The sequence below is a fragment of the Carettochelys insculpta genome, chromosome 21, assembly GCF_033958435.1.
Source record: "Carettochelys insculpta isolate YL-2023 chromosome 21, ASM3395843v1, whole genome shotgun sequence".
In the NCBI taxonomy this organism is placed as follows: domain Eukaryota; kingdom Metazoa; phylum Chordata; order Testudines; family Carettochelyidae; genus Carettochelys; species Carettochelys insculpta.
The window spans coordinates 10,784,819-10,798,065 of NC_134157.1; the positions used below are offsets into that span (position 1 = coordinate 10,784,819).

Genomic DNA, 13,247 nt, shown 5'->3' on the forward strand with positions numbered 1-13,247 from the left:
AACAGGCACTACATCTCCCTGCTTGTCATGAAAGTGAGACCTCCAAGCCCCACAGAAGCCAGGCAGGCGCCATACCTCATACACTGCTAGGTCAATCCCAGCATATGGAATGATTCCTAGCATGTTGGGGATGTAGCCTTTGTAGAAGGCAGCCAGGCCTTCCTTGGCGAAGATGTTCTTAGCGCAGTCCAGCATGCCTGAATACTGCCCTGTCTTCCGCAGCGCCATTCGGGTCTTCAGAACCTATCACAGCACAAGAGCATGAACACCGTGAATGCCTATAACAGCGCTGGGAGCAGGAGCAGAAAAAGTCACAGTTGTCCCATGACTACAAGAAGCAAACACCTCACCAAAGGGAGTGCCAGAACCTCCATTCTGTGTATTACTGGAGCCCCATGACTAGACAATGCCCTTAGGCAACCAGACAAAGGCTGCCGTTAACACACAAAAATTAGCCCCAGAGTGGAGTTCAGCTCACGTTACCACACCTCAGTTCCTTCGCCTAATGACTCCCCGTTCCCTCTCCCATAGGAGACAGCCCCCAGCCTCACCTCCATTGGGTAGATGCTGCTTTGGGCAATGACCCCTGCCAGAGAACCAGCCACCAGCCGCTCGCGAATTCCCAGCATTTCCTGGTCAGTGCCAATGAACCGCTTGATCTGTAGAAACAAAGAAAGATTAGAACAGAGGGGAAGCTTCTCACAGTGATGACGTTCGACTGGCTGGACCGCACACCACCTTCCCTCTCATCATGGACCACAGGCTTTTCACACACTGGGTCTGGCACAGGCTGGAGAGGGAAGGGTGAACACCGCCTCTGTTCCAGCCAAGCACTCAAATCACTTGACTGTGACTTCACACGGCCTATTTCTCCAGCTCTGCCATGGGGAGGTGTGAAAGACACTGTTCCCACCACTAGAGAGAGGAGCTTCCAGACACCAGCACACAGCTCTTGCTTTCCATCTGCCTAAGGGCTTCATACATTTATACCCTGACTGAGGGGGTTAACACCCCTTTCATGGCTCCAGTTTGGGCAAAATTACTTGGGTAAAAAGGCTCCTTCAATTCCCATGAGGCCTTTGGGCCAAGCTTCAATATGACCTTTCCCTCACCTGTTCATAAGCCATGAACTTGATGGCAGACTCCGGCGCAATCTTCAGGACATTGATGCCATTCCCCCGCCACAGCGACTTGGGCCCACCCTCTTGGATCATATGGGTAAAGCCACCAACGATGCACATATTGTTACTGCGGGAAGCATGGACCTGGCAAGGAGGAAGCGGGAGAACGCTGATTAATGCTAGTCCTGATTGCCACAGCTTTGGTGCCTTTGTAATCCTGGGACAAAGGGCATTTCTGATCTACCCAGAGATTATGGGAGGCTTTAACCTTTCCCAGCTAACATTTGCAAAAAAACAAAGGGGAGTGGTGAGAAGGAATGGGTCAGTGGTGCCTATACTGGGCACCGTGAAGGCGCCGCTCCAGGGGGCACTGCACCAACCCAACAGCTACCTGCTACAGGAAAAATGTTCTGGCAGCTGCTCACCTAAGCTGGAATGCACATGAACAACCACTCGAAGGAGAACAAGCCATTCTGGAGTTTTAAGCCTGAGACCATTTAAGTCATTAATCCCCCTGAGGCCCAGCCCATCACAACACGAAAGGGAGGGAAACATTCTTGGACAGACTAAGTCCCTGAGCTCAGGTCCAAGGAGATGAGACTGGTCAGCCAAAGGGCAAGGACAGTCACTGCTCAGCCTCCGTAATCAAAGTCCAAAATGCGTGCTGCGAACTCTGCTCTCCAACACGGATGACACTTATCTCTGCCCTGTGCACCTGGAGCCAGCTGCAGCCCTGCCAACAAATCAACCCAGCCACTTCCAAGGGCAGCTGTCAAACCAGTGCCTCCTCTCAACCCAGCTCCAGGGAAGTAAGCATTGCCCGAGGCTGTAAGGTACAAGATGGTCTAGCTAGGACCAGCTCCTAAAGTTTTTATATCATTGCGACAACTAACTTGTCAAGAATGGCTTTTGCTCAGCTAGAAATTATATCTGGTATGGACCAAGAGGCCACTGCACCCCAACGCGGCAGTAATGAGACTGCATCCAACCAGAAGCAGTCACTCCTCTGAAAAGACAGTTTCAGCTTTGCTGCTAGGACCCATTTAACTTGCACTCAGGGAAGCAGCATGTGCACCTTGATACAACAAAGCTGTCCTCAGTTTCTGCCCTACCTGCATGAGCACTTTCAGCCGGTCCAATGGAGCTGTGCAGGTTCTGGACACTGCACCTGCACCTCCACCTGCAACCAGATGTCTCCACCACATCCCCGTCTGCCTCTCTTCCACTGTGAACTCATCTGGGACTGTCAGATTCTCTCCCACATCAAAGATCTGCAAAGGAAGGAACGAGATGTTGAGAAGCGCTTGGAAGGATGGAGTTAAGCAGATAACTTCTTGTCACTGTCAGTCACCTACAACCTCCCAGAGCTTGGGGACTTAATAAATAGCTCTCAAGCACCGTCCTAGCTGATGTGTTTTGACCACACAAAGGAACTACCAGTGCCAGAGAAAACACAAATCAGACATCGCCACATAAGAAAAGCCATATTGGGTCTGATCAGTCTGATAGTATCTCCTCTGACGGGGATTGGTGCCAGATGCTGCAGAGGGAATGAACAAACATTGCAATATGAAACAATCCCCTCCCTGTCATCTGCTCCCAGCTTCTGGCATGTGGAGGCTTAAGAACACCTGGAGCATGAGACGGACCATCCTAGCTAACAGCCATTGATGGACTTATCCTCCATGTACTTATGCAATTATTTTTTTAATTCACTTCACCTTTTGGCCTTCATAAACTCCCATGGCTCCGAGTTTCACAGAGTGACTGCACACTGCATGAAGTAATACAACTTTTGGTTTGCTTTAAATCTGCTGCCTATTAATGTCTCCAGAACTAGGGGTTATGAGAGAGATAAATGACACTTCCTTCAGGACATGGGAACCCTTCACATTTTAATAACTCCAGTTCAGGAGGCTGGGACTTGCCAACCCCCTGGGCTGCCCCAATACAGAATGCCTAAAAACCAAGGGCAGAGAGGTGTGAAAAGAGAGCTGAATCTTCTGGCACTCAGCCAGTCTGCTCTCGTTACACATTATATAAGGCACTGAATAAATCCATCAAAGACGGATTGGTGCTTTGTACATCAATATCTGGTATTGGCATGTTCTGAACTAGAAGGAACTTGTCTGAGCTCTCAGAGCTGTGATTTAAGGCTACCTGCTCACTTGCCCTCCCTTCCCTCAAAAAAGCCAGTTCTCACTGCCATCAAGGACCTCAGAAATCAAGCCACGGGTAGATTAAAAAAAAAAAAAAAAGATAACTGAAAAGCAGGAAGCGACCAGGCTTCTAGAATAGAAGGCAGCTACTGACCCAAGAAGGGAATGATGGAGACTGGGTAAATGCTGCTGGGGAGTGGCACTTTTAATCAGGATATGGGGGAAGGATCAGGCCTGCTTTGGCGAGGAACTTTTATTTCCTTTACCGTGGAGTGCTTCCAGTACAGGATGATCTCCGGAATGTTCTCCACAGGATGCAGCAGGTGATAGTCTCGCCACTCATTCCAGTCAATTGTCATCGTTCCATTTTTATCCATGCTGCAAAAGCGTATTACAAGCACATGAACAGGAGATGGGTACACGGCCCTGTGAGGGAGAAACTCCTCCTCACCTCCCCCTGGGTTATTCAGGGCCCCCGATCCTCACCCCAAACTAGAAACCTCCACTGGGCAATTACTGGAAAGCGTTAAACAGGTTGAATGGTAGTAGACCCTGCTAGGGAACCCTCTCCTCCCAAGCCACGTGGCGAGTGGGGGAAATACACCTCATTCCCTCCCTCCCCACCAGCCACCCGAAAAGACATGTTGTGCCCCCTCCCACAGTGGTTAGAACAACAAACCAAGTGCACCTCTGGCACTTTAGAGAAGGTAAGGAACTGTCGGAAACTAAAGTTACACCAGTACTTACTAGGTGACAGGACCCCAGAAATGGCCTGTCCTTATTCTGACAGACAGGCAAACAGACAGAGGGAAGATGGCAAAGGAAAGAGGAAAAACAGGACAAATAAGTGCTTGTTACAGTGTTAGTGCCACATGCAAAGTGCTAAGCATTTCAGTACAGTAAGTAAACAGTCCCTCTCCACAGCAGCAAGCTGTGGGTGACAGGGTAGAGTCACATGGTTTACAGGTATGGTCAAGTGCATGCCCTTCTCCACAACAGACTAGCACAGGATCCTTAACTGCAAGACTCAGAGATCTTGGGGTGAGATGCTACAAGCATTCTTCTCCCTTCATTCTATGGAATGGAGAAGTGGTATCTGAACTCAGGCCCTAGCAGAGAATCGTGCACAGATGGAATTCCCACCTCCCCTGAAGCATCAGATGGTAGCCATGCTGGAGACAAGAATAGCATCTTTATAACCCAGAGATCTGATCTAGCATCACAAGTCACTGTTCTTATGCATTCTGTCTAGCCAGTGATCTTGCTCTTTGTTGCCTCCTCCCCTCCAGTTTGATTCAAGCAAGCTGAGCAGATGGCTGGCTTCTTCGGCCTTCACAGCACATTGTAGTTTTTCAATACACAGAAGAGTCAAAAATGCAATGAGAGGCAAGAAGCCTGAAAAGGGAGAGCTACAGTCATTAGGGAGTGTGCACAGAGAGGAAAAGGGAGAAGTGATCACTCTTTACATTTCCCTCTCACACGAGGCATACGGAACCATTTGAAAACTCACCTCTTGAGGATTTTCTCAGCCTGCTGTTCAGAGATCTTGACTCCCAGGTCCCGGAGGGATTGCATGATCTCCTGGGCATCAATACGGCCTGCAAAGACAGAAGCCAGTGAGCCCAGATGCCGTGTACCCAAAGAGGCCATCAGGTTCATCTGCAGAGGCCAATGAGCATCTACGACTACTAGAAAGAGCCTTACCATCATTCTTTTTATCCAAGCTCTTGAAGACCAGCCTCAGTTTCTTCTCATGATCTTGGAGATAGTGAACAAACTCCTCAAAGTCCAGCTGCCCATCCAGGTCCTTGTCTCCAGCTTTCACAATTTTCTGTTTTGAGGACATCAAAACAACCTTAGCTCCTTGCTCATTCAGATAGGTTTACCTCGTCTTCCTTCTTTAAGCCCTCCCCAATCACCCAAACATGGGTTTGTGTGCAGTAATAGAGGGAGGAGAGGCCAAACTGATGCCAGGCTTATCCCTTCACAAGTCACTCGTACAGACAAGATTACTCAGACCTATGCGTCTGACATCTTACAGCCTTGAGAAACTCTTTCTTCCCTGGAGCTGGTTTGAAAGGAGATGCCGGTTTGACAGCTGCCCTTGTAAGCAAGTGAGCTGACTTGTTGGCAGGACCGCTGGCTCGAGGTGCATGGGGCAGAGATAAGTGTACTCGATATCTCAGAGCCGAGTTACGTAGCACAGATTTTGGACTCCGCTGAGGGAGGCTGAGCAGTGACCATCCCTGGCCTTTAGCTGAGAAGTCTCTTTTCCAGGGACCAGAGCCCAGGGGTTAGTCTGGGCAAGAATGTTTCCCTCCCTTTCCTGCTATGATGAGCTGGGCTAAGGCTGACCAATCAGTTAACTGAGCTCAGACTTAAAACCCCAAAATGCATCGTTTTCCTTTTTTTTGCAAATGTTACCTGGGAAGGGTTAAAGCTTCCCTAAATCTCTGGGTAGATAAGAAATCCCTGTACCATGGATTAGACTTCTCCAGTGCCTTTATCTGATGTTCAGAGGTACTAGGACGGCAGGAAGTTTAGATCACAGAACCAAAAATCAGGTTTTCCCCCTGCCCATCCAAGCTTTTAGCAGAGGTTTTTTTTTTCCCCCTCCTCCACAAAAAGAAAAGCCACCACTGGACATATCCAATTCCAGCCAGCAAGAGCCTGCTGCCAAGCTGAAGTCCACCTCCCATGAACAGTGTTAGCAATAAAAGCTGCTGTGATGCCAGCGTGAACTGGTTTAGCCACCCCGCAGCTGTAAGCTTGTGTAGCTCCAAATTGTGAAAGCTCCCTGGGAGATGCAGATTGAAAAGGAAAGGTTTGTTACAGGACACCAGACAGAAGAGAGTATTTACATCAAGACGGGACTCTACTGGCTTAAGCAGGAACTTTGGCATAGAGGGCTCCCACCCCTCAACTCATTTCAGCAGGAGGAAATAGAACATGAGCACATTCCTGCCTGATTAACAAGCAGTTCAGAGCCAGCCTGCACAGAGCAGTAATTTGGGTCAGTTAGTTCCTGCTTCACTCTGCATGTGCAGAGTCCAGGAACCAACAGTGACCACCACCAAGTGCCTCAGTGCAGTCATGTTCTCTAATTCACCTCCCTTTTGGATTACAACTCTAGCTACTCTCTGCAAAAAAACAGTGGCTATTATTGTAAGAGACTCAGTTCTGGACTCCCAGATGTCACACATTTTAACGAGTCCTGTACTTACCAATACTTATTAATTTGAAAAGCAGGTTCACAATGAAAGTATTTCAAGGCAATATGTTCAGCCAAGTTTGTTCCACTATTCCTTAATCCAGTGAAAGCTAGCCCTACTCAGATGCTTCTAAAAAAGATACACCGTTTAGTTTGATAGCCTACATTTAAGATTAAAGTCAGACGACTGCCCCAACTGGTCAGTTTTGGTACCAGAACAAACCAGGATCATCCCTATCATTTCTGAGAGTCTTAAGAAAATAAAATGCTAACCTGAACCACGGTGACCTTAGAGATACGCTCACCGTGTTCCTAGCCTGCAGACTGTCATATGACTGTTGTAAAGGACACAGATGGGCCCCACAGTCAACTTGTAGGCTAAAGATAGACAAACAGCTCTAGCATGTGAGCAGATCAGTGTCAAATAGCTGATCCAGGCTTCCTTCTAGCAGATAATCCCCAGCCAGTTCATGGCCAGCAAGATTCACAGCCTTCATAAAATAATTAAGAAAAAATAAAGGTTCCCTTCTTCCGAGGATACTTCCTGACAGTTATCACAGAAGAGATGGGCACAGCAAGAACAATCAGAGTTAGGCCATTTCTACCTGATCAAGCTTGTCAAGTTAATTACCTCTTGGCAAATAAAGAATTCAAAATTGTCAAGTCACAACACTTGGCTTGCATCAAAGGCAGTGCTAGGATATTTTCATACTTGTAAAGGGAAGAGGGTAACCACACATCTCAGCATTATCAGGACCACCCCCATGCTATGGGCTTTTGCCTTCTGTATATACTTACATAGCTGTCCTCCCCACCCCGCCTCCCAGAAAGTATCCTAATTTTTTACACTTGCTAGCTGGTTATCCTAGCAAGGGGTGCGCATGTTACACCTTCTGCCAGTAATATGGGTGAGCATCCATACCAACCACCTCCTTCAGAGGCAAACAGGAATCACTGCAGCAATTTCTATTTTGTATTCTGTGAGCAGAACTTAAGGTTACACGTTAAGCTGTTAGTGTTTTCCATGATCACCTGCATAAAGTGCTTCTCGACCCTCCTCAGCTCTTATTCACAAATCTCTCATGCACACAATCTCCCTGGAGGCATATATGAACAGCACAGTCATCTGACACTGAACTAGTGCCAGCAGCAGCATGCTGGAACAGAAAGGACTGCAGTGATGTGGAGAGAAGGGGAGTGCACAATTCTAGTTGAGTTGCCCTTTTGTAGCACAGGGTTTTACATGAAACAATTCCAGTTATGCTATAGCCTTGGCTACACTTTGGAACTCTTTCACACAAGGTTTGAACATGGTTGCTGAAGCCGTGGCTGACAGCTTGCATTCGTCTAGTGTTCAACGAATGCTCAGCAGCACTCATTGCGAGAAACGGTTCAAACTGCAGAGTACACACAAGACCTAGGTGTATAAGCTGCTGGATGCTAGTACACAGAAAGGGATGGAGGACAAGTAGTAATGAGGATGGGGCGAACGCTGCAATCCTACAGAGATTGTCTAAGAGCAAATAAGGCAAAGTTGAGAAAGGAGACCCCAACCTCTACCCCCTCCCACAAACCCACTAGGATACCATGTAGTCAATCAGCTGGTTTACTCAAGAACTCCTAAATTCAGCAAGGGTTAAATATGGGAGAAAGCTACTTAAAATGGCCTCTGAGGGAAAAAGAAATTTTGCTTCCATGTCCCAACCGTCCACATACATTTAACTCCCCTTTAAGGTAAGGGAAGGAGGTAGCATAAGAAACAAACATACGACCCACAGCTACTGTCAGCAGCCCAGTTAAGGGGCTGTGGAAAAAACGACAGGATCCTATGCCTCTGGCTGTTGGCATGAGCAGCAGGGACCACCAGCAAATTTGATTCCCATCCACCAGACAATCCAACCAGTCCAGAAACAAACTCTCCATACACCACTTTTTCCCCACTGCATCCCCATCCTCCTTTCCGCCCCCTATTCCCACACCATACCTGTTTCCACTGGCGGTAGGTAGAGAATTCCTGGGAAGGAAGGAAGAGGCTCAGGTGGAAGATAGATTTGAGCTGGGCAGGAAGTCCCTTTGACTCAAAATATTCAAACTCCGTCTGGGACTCCCCAAACACTGGCACATAGAGACACAGGCAGAGCATGTTTCTGTGCCAGTAACTCAGGTGCTGACCTACACGGCCAAAGAAAGGTGGGAAGCCACCTGAGCAATCCCCTCTTGGAGGTAGTTTCAGTGCCTGAAGGAAAGGAAATGCCGGCAAGTCTCATGACACATGGCTATGAGCTGTCGGTGCTCAGCTGCCATTGGCTGTTCAAACCCTGCCCTTCTGCCTAATCAGGAAATCATACTTGCACAATACCACCCACTTAGCCAACTAGACACCGGCTTTGTGAGGAGGCATGTGATCTGCCTCCAATTGCTCAATTCCAGGCTCTCTGTAAAGCCCAAGAGGCCCACGTCACACTCTCAGCCACAGAGTTAACTCTTCTCTGTCCCCCTCACTTAATCCCTACTCTCTCCGCAACCACTGTGCAAGACAAGACAGTCACAAGCAGTAACCAAAGCACAGCAGCGGAGAAAGGCTACCATACATTTCCAAGTGGACAGAGGAATTACTGCAAGATTACCCAGGAGACGCTTCCGCTCGCTGCACGCTCTTTGCTTTAGATTACACTAGATTTTTGGGGCAGGAATACTCTCTCTCTGCACAAAGGCATCCAATCCTGACCCTGGCCTTTGGTCAATACCATGTAATGCTAGGCTTGAAGGGACTGAATTTTCTCCAACCCTGCATGCAATATTGCAATGATTTTACTTACTTCCTCTAAGAGATACACAGGATGCCATTCACCCACTGCCTTTATGACACATTCAAGGTCTCCAGCTACAAGGCCCCAAAATGCCCAGGTTTAAAGAAGGCTGGGGCATAAGAATTGAATAATTAGCTCTCTGGTTGGGACCAGTCTTGAGAAATATAATTAGAGTCTGGGTAATAGCCAGAAGGGAGTATATCTGTATGCCCAAGCAGACTATAGCTGCAGTCCTGTTTTCAGAGGCATTGAGAAAAGTCATTGTGAGACATTTGAAGAACACTTGACAGACTTGCAGAAAACCAGGCTTCAGGTCACGGCGGAATGTTCACGTCCCACTCAGATGCAGAAAACCTCCATGTCTAATTTTTAGACAATTAGAAACCTAACCATCTATGGAGCAGTGGATATAAACTCACAGGCTTACGCAGGAAGTTGTTAATCATAGATGGAAAAACATTAAAAAAAAACAAAAACAAAACATTTTGTCCAGTTATGGCTTACACTGCAAATAGTCTGGGTGGACACAGCATTTTTCTCTCGTTCTCCCATCTATTATTAAGCCACTTAATGCTTTCATCACTGGTGTCTGGAACATGACAGAATTGGTCAGTTTGACAAAAGGTGTGTGCGCGCCACGAGGATTCAGGCACATCCCTTACTGAGCACAGATACAACTACCGGCTTCTAAATGCTTATCACCTTTGTATGTGGGCACTAAATATTCCCTGGCATATTTAATATTATGCAGTAATAGAGAAGAAGCCACAAACCAAAAGCATACATGTGCACCAGGCTGAGCATTTTGTAATCAGTTACAGAGCTAATTACTTCATATAAGCCTCTGTTTTACCAGAATATTTAGTTTAATAGGAAGTTACAAGACCCTGTCCCTAAAATCTGCCACAGAAAGGCTACTAGATGAGAGATGAATGATAGAATAATTCAGTTTCCAGCTTCCCAAAGCACTATCATCAATCTGTTCTAGAACAAAGAAAGTTCATTTGCTAGACTAGTTTAAACTGGTTTAGCAAATAGTTTACTCTGCTGGAGTAATAGTTTGCAAATGACAATACTGCACTTTGTTCACACTGGCCAGATAAACTGTGTGCCAGAACCAGCTTGAAAACCAGTTCAAACATTGTCTCCCTCACATCCTAGTGTCCAAAAAGCATATGAAGGACTCTCCTTTGCAATCTGTTCACTAGGATGAAATTTTAAAATGCGTCTTTACAAGTGGACTGTGGAGGAGCAAGCCTATCACACGGACAGGTATTATTCAGTCTGGAGCTTTGACGCGAGGAATTTACAAAAGCAAGTCATGAGCAGTCAAGTTATATTTAGTATTCTTCCCAGTTTCAGCCCCCAGAAGGTTGGCCATACTACAGATTTCTTAACTCCTCCCCAAGAATCTCAACCCACTGTGCCCCTTTATGTCACTATTACCTAACCAGGCTTAACTTATCCCCTTCTGACGTCTATCTGCGCAGAGAACAGGAACTTCTCACCGACTCCAGATCCTCTTAGAGATCAGCTGCAGCAGCTTGTGTGATTTACAAGCCAATCATGTAGCTCTCCTTCCCTACACTTTCCCAAAGGCCAGTCTTTGCCATAACCTGCAGCCCAAACACAGAGTCCAAGGCAAATACCACCTGTGCAGGCTGACTGTACTAGCGCTTTCCATCAGAGACCTACGCCACTATATAGTGACTGAGAAGCAACCGCTACATGCCATTCTTTGTTACAGCCGCTTGACGCCACAGTAGCTATGACAGCTCAACGCAGCTTTTACCAATGAAATCCACCCACATTTGGCAGCAGGAGACAATGGACAAAATCACACATTTTAGGGAAGAAACGCCCACCATCCTATGTGAAACGTAGAGAAGAGAGGAAGGAGGCCAAGACAGACATTTTTAAGCACGGTTTTAGTGACAACACAATGAACTAAGAAGAGGGGAACAGAGTGCAACTTCAGTTTGCACCAGCAACTTCATTTGCAGAAACGAGTGTCTGCATTCCATTTCAAGAAGCTGGAATGTTAGAAGCATCAAAGCAAATTACTCTAATTGTAAAGCACCACAAACCCAAATTACTGCAATACTGTCACAATAGGGGAAAGAATCGAGTTCTACATCCTTAAAACAATGAAGTTAAATACAATGAGATCCTTCTGGAAACTTCAGCAGTGCCACAGTCCAGCCCACTCTCCATACACCCACAACAAGTGAGGCTGAGCTGCAACGACTCAGTTACGTGGACTAGAAATACAGGGAAAGCTACAAGAAATACCTACCATAGGTCAACAGGCTCTGCTGCTCTCACTGTCAAACTCCTACCTAACCTATCCCTGCTGCCGGTTTCCTTTACTGAGAGCTGGGTAGATGAGACAGAGGAGGTAACAGTGCCATACCTACTCCTTGCTTCCAGTGAACTTTCTGTACGTGACCCAGCCCTGGAAAGAGCACTGACAAAATCCAGCTGTCCTCACCTACAAAGGACTCGTCCTAATTTGCCATCCAGATGGCTGAATGCTTACTTTCAAATTCATTCTTAAACCAGCACTTTGCCCAGTTGTGGTGAACCAGCAGTCCATGGGCAGCATGCAGCCAATTGGGGTTCTGTGTGTGTCCCACAAGACATTTTGTTTACCATTAACCATGCGCAGGGTTGCCAGATTCTGCTAATTTCTGTGTAGACATTTGAGTGTCGCCTGGAGCCAGGGTCCCGGGATACTCCCCACTTTCCAGGTTTCAGAGCCTGGGTTTCAGCCCGAATGCCTACATGGCTATTTTTAGCCCTGCAGCCCCAGCCAGCTGACTTAGGTGAATTGCAACCATGCCATGGATATTTTAGTGCCATATAGACATACCGTCAGGTTCTTTACATCACCTCCAATTTTATACCCCCCATTAATCAGACTCCGGTTGAATTTATACCAAATTATCTTTATCTATCTCTGCCCAGAGACATGAGGCAGCTGCACAGAGGCTTGAGGTTGGTAGTTTTACCCCCCCAACACACTTTTTTTTTTTTAAATTAAGCTGGTCAAAAAGGCCTCTGGAAATACTTAGTGCAAATCTACACTAGTGCTTCTGTCGATATACCTGACATCACTCAGGAGTGTGGAAAAAGTCACCCCTTGAGCAATGCAAGTTACACTGACCTAAGAAGCAGTGTGGACAAGTGCTGCCTTAGTGGAGGCTCCTGCCAGTAGAGCTACTGCCTCTCATGGAGGCAAGTAATTGTGCTGGCAGAAGAACATTCTCCTGTCCGCACAGACCATCTTAACCAGACGCGCCACAGTTGCACCAGTGCAGCTATGCAAACGTAGTACTTCTAGAGTAGACAAGCCCTAAGTGCTAAACCAGGCCAAACCTAACTAAGTGTCACCTTGAAGGCTAATGTACTTTCACTGTGGCCAAGAGCAGCTTGGTGGACTAGTTTGAGACCCATTATATCTAACTATTCCTCAGAAAAGGAACAAATAGCTCCTGACTGGTAATTTCTTTTGACTTTCTATTTTCCCTCCTGGAAGTTGGAGTACAATTGTTCAGGACAGAAAGTCCTAACAGGACACGAATGTCAAGAGGGGTGGACAGAGATACAAATGGGGAAAGAGGGTAGTTAATCATTTGTTAATTCAATACAGTCCAAAGCCAACTAAAGAACAATAGCAGCTACCCAAGGCTGGAGTGGGGGAAGGGGAAGGGAGAAGGTAAACAGTAAATATTTCACAAGATAGCTCTCCTGGAGTTCAGTTGACCTCTTCCATGTGTGAATGCCAGGTCAAGAGTGGCAGATTCTGAAGTGATGCCATTGGTAGGAATTTGCTAAGCATACGTAGTAAGCATGCCAACACATGGGCATCAACATTTTATATACATGTGTGTGAAAGACACCCTGATGCTTCAATAAACACCTCCAAGTAGCCAACACAGCAGCA

The 13,247-nt window shown here is 46.9% G+C and overlaps 1 protein-coding gene across 2 annotated transcripts in view; it reads right to left on the reverse strand.

Annotated features, from left to right (window-relative positions):
• SLC25A25 (solute carrier family 25 member 25) overlaps positions 1-13,247 on the reverse strand; it is a 38,804-nt gene that overhangs the window by 3,411 nt on the left and 22,146 nt on the right. The window contains exons 1-8 of one of the 2 annotated variants that reach the window (XM_075015047.1): positions 8,476-8,739; positions 4,985-5,111; positions 4,791-4,878; positions 3,547-3,658; positions 2,234-2,392; positions 1,113-1,265; positions 552-659; positions 76-243 (exon numbers count right to left, since the gene is read on the reverse strand). In XM_075015047.1, the coding sequence (XP_074871148.1) occupies positions 76-243; positions 552-659; positions 1,113-1,265; positions 2,234-2,392; positions 3,547-3,658; positions 4,791-4,878; positions 4,985-5,111; positions 8,476-8,634 (1,074 nt within the window). In that variant the 5' untranslated portion in view covers positions 8,635-8,739. Of the gene's footprint in view, positions 1-75; positions 244-551; positions 660-1,112; positions 1,266-2,233; positions 2,393-3,546; positions 3,659-4,790; positions 4,879-4,984; positions 5,112-8,475; positions 8,740-13,247 lie in introns of those variants that run through there. The other variant, XM_075015046.1, reaches the window with a different exon arrangement.